Below are 12,288 nucleotides of genomic sequence, written 5' to 3'. Positions count from 1 at the left end.
TATGGAGTAAAAAGGAAGTTCATTAACAATTATTTGGTAATAATAGAAACAAGACCGTAATTTCTTTTTGATGAGAGAGTCCTAGCTTCATACCTGAAGTACATTGAAGGCGAGCCTGAGAGCGTCGAATTGCTTAGCTTCAGAAATTCCGTCGATCTTTATACAGCCGGACTGATTGAGATATTTGTAATGACTGGCCGGTCGTAGCTTATATTGCTCGGCGAATTCCTTGTCTTTCGTGCCAGCTTCGACCAGCTTATAAAATACGTGATAATTGCGTTCCTCCGGGCTCTGAAAAGTGATACGGCTCTGCTCCAGCAGGTAGTCCTGAATGATGCATCCCTTGATCATCCATTTGTTGTCGAAGCACACTTGCATGAACTTGCCGAAGCGCGAACTGTTATCGTTTCGCACCGTCTTCGCGTTTCCTAAAAAAATTAAATCTATTTTCTCATCAGTTGTCACTAATTAACTTAAATGCTCTCTTTCCGCTCTCTTTGCTTCAAATATCGAGAAATATCTTTCTCGTCAAAGATATTCTCTAGATTTTCCAGACTCGTTTAAATACGGAACTCGAAACGAGGATGATTCAAAAATAAGTCGGACTTAAAAAAGAATAGGACGTCGTTATTCCATGAGATGAATGAACGACACCAGACAGATGTGTTTTATTCATAAAACCTCTTTGCCTCGTGACCCACTTCGTTCCCCTTGCTATTGCATTTAACACCTGAGTTGCAGCCACGCTCATATACCTTAAGTCTGCTACTGATGAATCACGACTGTTTTTATCTCCGAACGCAATAAAGAATCTACTCTGTTTATTTCTCCATTCGAATAAAATATTGATTCTGATTTAATCGTTTTAAAACATTATTTTGGTAAATAAATTACACTCAACTTCTATTTTATCTCATTGTTCCTCTCCAGTTTTATATGTTATTACGCGCGCGTTTTTAGAATATTTTTCTTTAGAAAATTTCTAATTCAAAATTAATTTCTTATTATTAAAAGTATATTGTAAGTAATAATAATTTATCGCAAATATTCAATCTTTAATATCCTACATCTGGCCACATCATCCAAGTTTCATCCGGATAATCAAGGAAGTGCTACCTCGTTTACTTCATATTTCCATTATATTAATTTGACTAGTAAATAAAAAATTCGATTATCATTATATAAAATATGAATTAAGGCAGAGAAGTTTTGGCAGCAAAATTTAGTCGAGGTCGCGTAGGACGAGATACCAAATCTGAAGAAGTCTGCGCAGATTGAAGACATTATATCATTGAAGGCGAACGTTACCGAATGCCTCGAGGATGGTATTGGCCTCTAGGATCTGCTGCTCGACCCACGTGTCGACGTTGCTGGTGACCGAACACAGGTACTGCAGGATGAACTTGGTGGTCTCGGTCTTGCCGGCTCCGCTCTCGCCCGATATCACGCAGGACTGGTTGCTCTCGGTGTCCTGAAGAGACTTGTACGCCGCCTCCGCCAGGGCGAACACATGCGGCTCCAAGGCGCCTATTTTCTGCTGGTGGTATCGATTCACGTACTCCTGCAAAAAGACGTGCCCTTTTCGTGAAACGGGTTCCGGCCGTTAACGAGCTGTTCTCCGCCTCAATCTCGTAAGAATGGACGGTTTTAAAAGCCTCGTCCGATCCGAGCAAACGCTGAGTTCTCCAGAAAACGGACGCGATCTATTCTCATAAAATGGAGAGCGAGTTTTATAGACGTTTTATAGCGCAGCAAATAACGTTTCAAACACTGTGTTGGACCTCTGTAGATCGGTATATCTAAAATCACCCCGAGTACGTGCAGCGAAATCCCAAACAGCGCCATGAGATGTTTTTAATGTTTTTGAGATATTTATATCATAAGATTTATTAAAGATTTCTTAATGATGTCTTATGCACCAATTTTGGACATGGTGCTATTTGGAATCTTATCCTACTTGTGACTTATTGCAGTAAATAATATAAACGATCGAAAACCATCCTGAAGTTGGTTTTGAACCGTATACCAATCAAACAAATTTATGATTGAAAACCAACTTCAGGGTGGTTTTTGATCGTTTATACTATTAAAAACCATCCTGAAGTTGGTTTTGAACCGTATACCAATCAAACAAATTTATGATTGAAAACCAACTTCAGGGTGGTTTTTGATCGTCTATCCTAATTATCCTTAGATGTAGATAAGGGATTATATTCCTTCAAAAATTACAAAATTACAAAAAATACTAATATTTTTCAGCTTCTCCGTTTTTTTGGCGCAAACAGGGAGGGAGAGATAGAATCCGATAGGGGTCTGAAAATATGTGGGTGTATGTATGTCCCATCAGCCCCGGTAACCCGATTAATCGGCAACGACACTCGATAGGCGCGCATGCATCGGCGACCGAGTTTCCCATTTCGCCTTCTCCCCCGGGGAACATCGCGTATGTACGCATACACAGCATATATGCATAGGAGCGAGCTCTCTGCACGAGTCTGCCCTGCCTGTCGGCAGTTAGTCGGTCTCGCACAGTCCAAGGTAGTAGTGCAACCCAGTTTCGTGTCCGACCGCCCCTTCTCTCTCTCTCTCTCTCACTCTCTGCGCTCTCGCGAATGTTCGTTATTACAGGATGCACTCGCCTGGAATTGCCGCGGCACGATAACGAGGGGGATGCATGTAGCGTTGCGACAAAACAGGCGGCAAGATTAATCGTCGACGGACGACGCGAAACCTCGGTGAAATCGAGAGAAACGGAAATTAATGAACCGTTTCTTCCAGATAGTGTTGCAAATGATAATGTTGCAATTTTCCCTCTCGCAAGATCCTTTGGAGTCTCACGCTCCATTTTCTCGCGAAAGCCGAAGAAAAATTGTAGAGCGTCCGATCGAAACATCTTCGATATTATTCCTACATTTTTATATTTTCAATTGAGTTCTTTAATTTTTCTCTCATCTTCAATAAAAATTTATCTTAATTTATCTTATATAAAAAAATATATATAAGATAAAAATTTATTTATATATTATATATAAGAAATTTATCTTACATAAAGATAAATATTTTTTTTCAATTTTTTTAATATTAGTTTTCGCAGCTTCCTGATATCACGTCGATATGAAACGTCATCTCGACACGGCTAGCGAGTCATTTTCGATAGAAACGATATCTCGGGGTACGATTTGTGAAGATGAGTCGCTCGAGATAAGCTGCGACGTGGTCGGGAGAACCCTTGAGAAAACAAGCGGGGATATAAAAATACGCGTGAAAGGATGCGTTCCAGGTGGCGGAGCTCCGGAAGTTTCGGCGCTCCTTCTTGGAAGAGACGTTAATTATGTGCGTGTGCATTCACACATAAATATTCCCCATATCGTATAACGCTCCATTTTGTTTATAGTATCTTCACGCTTTACTTCATCTTTTAACACTGGAAATTCTAATGTGTTCAATTTCAGAAAGTCTTCATTTTACGTTTCTATTTTTGTTATCCAGTTACCGAGAGACGATGGCTCGAAATAAGACCGAAACGTTTAATTTTAAACGCCAATAAACAATACCTAAAATTATCTCTAGTAATTTTTTATTCGCGCCTTTATTTCACGTTTGACCTTTTTTATTATCTATAATTAACATATTTAGAACCTTTTTTGTTTTATTGATTTAAACATTTGAATTAAATATATTTTTATGAATAAAATTTTTTTATCATTATTGCGTTAAATGCTGATAAAATTAAATTAAAACAGAATTAAAGTTATACAAAAAAACACATGTCGTTTAGACGCGTTTGATATTTGACGTTCAAGGATGGACGACTGGGTTACTTAACCAACGCTGCTCTTTTCAGCCTTAAGCCTCTCAAAAGCCTCTCGGTATATACGGACTGTTGTCGACATCTTCGCTGGAAGCTCAAAGAGGGATGTCGATTTCTCGTTCCATTTCGTTAGTGGGTCACGTCCATCGATCAGTATCGAGGGAATTGAACGCGTGTCAACACGCTTCGATAGAGATTCGCGTGTTAGATTTTTCGTTCCCTCGTCGACCAATAAAAGAAAAAAAAACAAACCGGGTAGCATAGTAATCCGCACCGAAATATCTCAGTCGATCGATTAAGGTCGATAATGTGGACCTTTTGTTTGTCTTACTCGGTAGGGTCGACGAGCCCTGTTTGCGATTTCTCTTTACAAAGGAGAGTTTGCACACAGGTACTTTGAAATCGAATCTGGAAATGAAACACGTCGACCCACTTTCGGAATACGTCGGCTCCTTTGATTATTACAAGTGTTGACTATTCATTAAACTGTCCAATGTGAGATCCCTGCAATAGATTGGCCACAAATCGAATTACAATTAGCGTTTACTCGTCTAATTGAGCCTTACTAAAAATCGCTCATATTTTTTCCACACGTATATATATATATATTATTATTCTGCGCAATTTTAATAATTTATATTTGCAAAGATTAAATTAATTTTCGATTTTAACAAAAGGTGGATATATGTAGGTTTGTATACAATTTTTATCCGTTGTATCAATGATTGTTTGTGTAATCGTATTATACAGTTATGCGATCGTGGTGATTCGATATCCGCGATTAATAAAAGCTCTACACGAGAGTTCTTTGTACTTCCCGTCCATTAATATCGGTAAATATTTGCGGGACTTTGATTGCGAGAGTAGCAATCATTTACCTATGGACAACAATCAGAGTATATTTGCTTACTTATTGATCAATAAAGTGTCGTTATATACATGTCGAAATAACAAACGATATCTATAAGATGCGAATAATGGTGCAGCGTCTAATTTAACTTTTTTAAAAATAAAATTTGATAGCGATATAAACTAATTAATAAACAAAAAACACCCTCCTTCTTGTGCAGCCGATAAATCGAGAACGTTGCTCTAAACTTTTTATTTAATAAAAAATATATTCGATAATTATATGAAAAAACATTTTATTATAATTTATTTTTATCTCTGTACGTAATTCTTATTCATTTTATGAAATGCAAAATTAATCAAAACAATCAAATGTATATTAAATTCTTTAATATAATTGCTTTGTTGCGATTAATATTAAAAAAAAGAAACCAAACTCATTCTGCTGTATAGCTGCTTTGTCTCTATCGATATAATTTCAGTGCGCTTCTAAAAGTTATTCACGAGGGATGATAAAAAAATAGAGAAATCTATTTAGTAAAAGAAAGAGGTTGGTAGTGGGTTTATCCTTTTTACGATTGAATTTCGCCGACGCGAATGAGTTTTCGATATTTATCGTTCGATCGTGGCTCGCGTCTAGATCATAGCGATCCCGATGGATCCGGAGAAGAGGGCACCTTGGGGAGAAATGCGCGAGAGGCTCTCGGCGGCTCTCCGAGGCGACCATGGTGAGTCCCGAATCCGATCCCGCGTGCTTCGGCGCGATCAATAACTCCGGGCGTGCACCACCGCGGCGTGCCACCCTTTTCCTTCGAGCCCCGGCAGGGGTCCTTGGTTGCCGGTACCCCCGTATACCGCGTTGACCTTCGCAATCACGCAAATTTCCAGGAACGCGCGAGCGTGACGAGCCACTGATGTAATATAAAGCTACTTGGATTTCTCTTTGCGGGGCTCGAATCTCCCTTTTGTTCTATCTACTAAGGATAATCCTATTTATGGCTTATCTTACAATCAGTGAATAGGATAGACGATCAAAAACTATCCTGAAGTTGGTCTTCAATCGTAATTCTTTTCGATTGGTACGATTGAAAACCACCCAGACAGCACCATGTGCAAAACTGGTGCATAAGACATCTTTAAAATGTTTTTAGACGTGTTTGGGATATATTATAAGATTTTTTTAAAGATGTCTTCAAGATTTCTTAATAATGTTTTATGCACCAATTTTGGATGTGGTGCTATCTGGCAACTTCAGGATGGTTTTTAATCGCCTATATTACTCCCTGGAATAAGCCACAAGTAGGATTATCCTTACTTGTAGATAGGGCATAAAGAATGACGATAAATCCTATTTATGGCTTATCTTACAATCAGTGAATAGGATAGATCAAAAACTATCCTGAAGTTGGTCTTCAATCGTAATTCTTTTTGATTGGTACGATTGAAAACCACCCAGACAGCACCATGTGCAAAACTGGTGCATAAGACATCTTTAAAATGTTTTTAGACGTGTTTGGGATATATTATAAGATTTTTTCAAGATGTCTTCAAGATTTCTTAATAATGTTTTATGCACCAATTTTGGACGTGGTGCTATCTGGCAACTTCAGGATGGTTTTTAATCGCCTATTACTCCCTGGAATAAGCTACAAGTAGGATTATCCTTACTTGTAGATAGGGCATAAAGAATGACGATAAACGATCAAAAACCATATTGAAGCTGGTTTTCAAGCGTATCAATCACCGAAAACATTTACTATTGAAAACCAACTTCAGGTTTTTGATCGCCTATACTATTCACTGGAATAAACCGCAAATTGAATTATTCTTAGGTGTAAATAGGTAAATTACATCCTAATCCTAGAATTAATTATTATCACCACCTCGCGACAAAATTTATAAGAAAGTGTAATAAGAAGACACCAGGTTTCTTCCTCTTTTTCCTTCCTTTTGTCTTTTTTTACATTTGCATTTTAGAATCGTACGTTTAATCGTCGACGTTTCGTGAGAGAGAGAGGACACATTTTTAAGATACCCAAAACATGAAAAATGGTGCAATAACTGTAAGAGGTCGTGTAAAAGTGTAACGAGGGAAAAAAACATGGGGTTTCTTCCTCTCTTTTAATTCCGCCGTGAACCGCGAGAAGAATACAGGATGTGGCCCCCTTTTAAAAACCTCCTCCCGAATACACCGTTGCGGGCAAAGTGCAATAAAATGTATAAAGCGTCTAGAGCTTGCTCGCGTTCTCAAATGCGAGACAAAGTAAATTTTATCGCCGCACTCTGGCGGTTCCCACCGTCCAATCCAATTTGCGCTCGCATGCATCGCTGCTCGCCACGACGCAAACGCGCAAGCGATTGCAGGGAATAATATTTGAACATTTTTTTGAAAAAGAAAAAAAATGCAAGGGAGGCCTACCACATCTGTTAGTTTAATACATAACCTATCGCGCGGTGGATCATCCCTCTATTTTTCATCCAAGAAAATTATTAAAAATACATTGCGCCTCTTCTACTCAAATATCTAGAATACGAGTGTAATACTATAATGTGATTGACGATAATAATAATATTGTAAATAAATTTTATATATTATAAAATTAAATATTAAATAAATTACATTGGAGACTGATAGCATTTTTCCTCGCATTTCTCTTAATTAGAAAAATATTGCAAATCATTTTATCCTTATAAAACGTTCAACTTGGATCCCATCTTCGATTCATTATTTACAGTTCAGTTTAATGATCTCTTGTCGAGGGAACTTGTCTGTCGCGATAAGACATTTCCCTTCCCTCGTTTTGACTTCCAGTCAGTGTCAGTCTCCCAGAAATAATTCGTCCCTGATCGCAGGCGCTCCGAGACGCAACTATCGACGATGAGTCCGCGAGGGAGCGCAGCACCACGTGCACCCGAAAATAGATGCACCACAGAGGGAGGATGATAGAAGGGAAGTTATCGAAGCCTCGTGCGCTCGGCGTTTCGCCGCGCCGGATAAACGAGGGGAATTTATCGTCGATAACTCCGTGCTCGCTCCCTTCGGGCTTTGGCTGCGATCTCTGATCCGAGAGCTAACAGCTCGAAGCGATAAAAGTCGCGACAGCGATATTCCGCGCGAATGAATCAATTCCGTGTAAATGAACGTTTAGACTTCACTATATGTATAATTGTTAACATTTTATCGACAAGTCGATGTGACCTAGAAAAAAAAACCGCCGTTCAAGACCGAGTCGTTTCGCGAATTATCTCGGCGTAAGCATGAGCTTGCAGCTTCCGTTTCCTGTTTTCAGACCAATACGATAAAAGCATCCTGTGTCCCGCGGTATGCTTTTATTATACAGATTCGTAAAGTTGGAAAAATTCGTTTGTGAGCCACGAGCACGATAATTTTGCACGCAATTGCATACGCAAATTGCACGTGCACACGCGACGAAGAAGCGCTTTGTCAGGATATGCTCCGAAATGTAAGTGTCACGAATGTAAATATATATATTTGAATACAACTGTTTGGAATTTTTCAACTCGTTATATCTACTCAATCTTGACGATTAAATATTGAGACATTTCAAAATATAACAAAAAGAGAAAACATTTTTAATATTTACATCTTTTTTATCATTGAAATTTTCGATCGATAGTTCTTGTCTTCCCTTTCTTTTATAGTTTCTCGAAATTTTTTAATAAATTATAATATAAAAAGTATCAATATTTAATTTTGCAAGACACTTAAAATAAGTGTAACTTTCTATATCGATTTAATTTTGCGCCAATTCGATTAATTTGCAATTCGAGCGAATCACGTATCATCAATTTGATTTTTAATTGGAAATTTTTGCGAAAAATCAGTGCAAACTTTTGTAAAAACTTTGCAACAAAGTTAACGCTACACCTTAATGTCACGTAATAAGAAATATTTGGAGAGTTTGTTAAGAACAAGTCGCATCGTTGCAGAAAGCTGCGGTTGCCGTGCGCGAAAAGTGCGTCGAACTCGAAAGATTCGAGACAGCAATTTTAATCTTTCAGCAAGGACAGCCGCTTATCTTCTCTGCAAGATTGACACAAGGTAGAGCCTACGGCTCTTTTTCAATTTTCATCAACGACGACGGTGTCGCGTATTGTGTACCTGATATTTACTATTCCTCATCAGTACTTCCGGTCTTTGTCAGTCGCAGGAAGCGCACTGCGTACACACGAACAATCTATCGAGCTCAGCTTATCTATCACGTCGACAACATAAGGTATATCATTGTATTTTCTACACGTTTTCTTTCCCTCTGTATTCCAAATCGATCAGGGATCACGTCACAAATAAAGTTAAAATGCAAGCAATGTATGTATGTCAGTATCATCTATGTCGTCATGGAACAATATCTCGTAATAACATAATATTTTTAAAATAAAATATTTTATTTAAATTCTCATATATTTCTTCTTTCTCGTATATATATTTTCTTTTTTTCATCTTAATAATATTCTATTTATTTTATAATGTTTTTACGTATAATTAGTACAGGACGATTTAGACGAAGAGAGTACTAAAAAAAAATGATTACATTCCAATAAATATTTATTTCAATACTGCCTAATAAACAATTTATTTGTAACTAATAATATTGATTTGATGTAAAAAATATTTATTTGATATAAAAAAATTCTTTTCAAAACAGAAATATTTATTTGTTTTAAATAAATGTTTTATTAGATAGTATTGAAGTAAATATTTATTTATTTAATAATTTTTTCAGTGTACAAAAACGTGCAACAGAATTGTCAAATCTCTTGTATATCTCATTTCCTATAAAAATTCACGTTTTACGTGATTTACAGCTATGTTTATCTGAGCGCTCGATTTATTTATTATACGTAAACGAATTAATTACTCACATTTGTGTAGAAGTCCACCTCCTTGTAAGGATTTACAGCCACCAGAATGGATCCTGTGTACGTCTGTATATAGTAATATCTGTGTTAAGGAATATAATTTACTCAAATGACATTTCGCTAAAAATATCTATTTTGCCCCTCCATTAAGTATTAAGAGAAAAGGCCATCGATTGAAAACTGGAGTTGACATTTTTCCGCGTTTATAGACATGACATGCTGCCCTTTATGTCATAATACTATATATGCACTCTCAATGCAGGTTCTCGATTGACTGCGTACAAAGTAACCGACAAAAACTGTTCCAGAGAACACGAATCGAGATATAAACACGTGACCTTTTTAATACACCCTAACTACTCGCATCGCCCCTATGACTTTGTCTTATAAAGCGTAAACAGAAAGTTGTGTCAATTTATTTTTGTTGCTTGCCCTATGAAAACAAAAACTCCCGAAAGTGTGCAGAGCTGTTATAGTTACGTTAAATAAATTAGTTTGAAAATTATTATCTTCTTTTCTCCTTTCTTCTTCTCTTTCTATTAATGAATATATTAAGAAATTTTATTTCATGTCCAATTTCTTCATTTTTCTTTTAATTTTATGACTCGATTATGAAGATTGAGTTAGAATTCCATTAATAAATTTGTTTTAAATTCACGGAAAATATTATTTGATTAAGGTCTTATCAAATACTAAGTTTATACCTTCACTTTTGATTTCACTACTGATTAAATTATTATTAATCGTTTTCGTAAAGAAAGCATAGAATAGCTCGAAAAGATCAAATAGTCTGTAAAATTCAAACGATTGATTTTAAAATCATCCTGTGTTGTGATAAAAATTACGATAATATTATTCTTATAATTAGAAGAATAATAATAAAAGATAATAAGCGCTCAGAATTGCATCGCGCGTTCTCGCACGATCGTAAAAACATTATCATAGAGATCTTTAGGAAAAAAAACCGAGAGAGGGAGATTGAAAGATAAAAAGGCAAAGAGTGAGAGAGAAGGAGAACGCAGCGTCGCGTTATTCCTTGCATAATAACTTGAAGATGACATGATTCCGCCGACACACAAGGGAGAGGCCTCTATAATGACGTCACACTCCGGGGGGTTAACCATAGGGGGGATGACTCATAGCTAGATGCTACACCGTAGCAGAAGGAAAAAGGGGAGGGTACACCTCTAACGGTACACCCTTCTGTAATATTTGAGACGAGCGAAGGGTGACGATTTATGCCCAGAGGTCCAAAATTCATTTCGGTCAATAGTGGATTAACCCTCTTTCGCCTAAATTAACATTTAAAAATATATATAAAAATATATAAAATATAATATACAATATTTATGTATAAATATATAATATTATATTGTTATGCATAGAAAAATATATTTCTATTTTTCCTTTTTCGTATTAAAAAATTTTTTACGAGATATCACATTTCGCTTACATTGAATTCTGTATCTCGAAATAATGTGTAAATACAGACGACATGAATGCTCGTCGCGCATAGAACCCAGTAACCCATAAGTGATTGTGGGGTTCTCAGCTGGAGTCTAGAGAAACCCTGTTAATAGCGACAAGAGAGAGGGCCACACAATTTAATTAACTCCGTGGACACGCCTCGTGTAGCCTATCGGTTCTTGATTTACGTTCCCGGCATATTGAAACCTCAAGCTTAATTACAAACAGTTTGTCCATCTGTAGACGAGAGAGAGAGAGAGAGAGAGCGGGCAAAGAGCGGAAGAGACGAGTCTCGCTTTCCGACGATTTCTGCGCAGGAAAGATTTCGGGTCGGAACTTTCAATTTCCTTCGCGAGATTGCTGGCACACCTCGAAACTAACGTCAGATCGTTGTAATTAGCTTCGATCGTGCTTTAACGAGATTCCGGATCGAGGCTTGGCAACCAATAAGTAGAACGAGGAGAAAGAGAAAGAGAGAAAGAGGAAAGCAACACCCGATTGGATGATCGCCAAGTAAACAGGCATCTTTTACTTCCGGCTTCTTGGACGCTTCCTACGTATATGTAAAAAAAATATTACAAAGACTCAGCTACCTTCATTGATTATATTTTACTATTTTTATGTGCTAGACTCAGCACCAATATTAGCTTGAGACGAGATATATTCTCAGTTTATGATGACACAAATATAATGCGAATATGAATATACGAATTAAAATATATTATAAAAATGCGATTATATACTCTTTTATATTTAAATTTATATACGTATTATTTTTACTAGCATAGTTCGAGAGGAAGTATAAAGAAATAAAAATACGAGGCAAATAGCTCACTTTCTGACCTTTTAAGTGCAGCAACGATAATTATTTTTTATTTATGAATGCAACGTAAAATAAAATTCATAATAAATAGTTCCATCGCGTGAATCAGAGTTTTCTGTATAATATATTTTGAGAGTAAATAGAATTGGAAATTATAATAAAATTCTTTATTTAAAAATACTGATCTATTGTCGAAGTATGTGACCCTCTAATTTATTACCAATTAATCATTTCAAAATGTCAGATTCTTTGCAATTGAAAGTATTAATAAATAACGTTATTTACCTAATTGATACCTAATTGATATGATAATTAACATCAAAGAAAGTGAGCCTTAATAAGCTTACAAATTTTTTAATTACTCGACAAAATGATTGTTCGACAATTTCTCTCCTTTTGACAGTTGCAATTTCGGAGGTAATCTCTCGCACTGCGATTAAACGACAATAACAGCGGT

At 36.6% G+C, this 12,288-nt stretch overlaps 1 protein-coding gene across 1 annotated transcript in view; it reads right to left on the bottom strand.

The window, feature by feature from the left end:
• Positions 1-12,288, bottom strand: part of Myo81F (unconventional myosin 81F) — a 35,887-nt gene that overhangs the window by 11,818 nt on the left and 11,781 nt on the right. Inside the window, 3 exon segments of the mRNA XM_085484404.1 lie at positions 94-428; positions 1,309-1,561; positions 9,545-9,607. Coding sequence (XP_085340530.1) covers positions 94-428; positions 1,309-1,561; positions 9,545-9,607 — 651 coding nt within the window.

Source organism: Nylanderia fulva, unplaced genomic scaffold (genome assembly GCF_048542155.1).
Source record: "Nylanderia fulva isolate GAGA-0341 unplaced genomic scaffold, ASM4854215v1 Scaffold3, whole genome shotgun sequence".
NCBI lineage: Eukaryota > Metazoa > Arthropoda > Insecta > Hymenoptera > Formicidae > Nylanderia > Nylanderia fulva.
The sequence above is the reverse complement of the archived record's forward strand: the minus strand, read 5'-3'. Positions and strand labels throughout refer to the sequence as shown.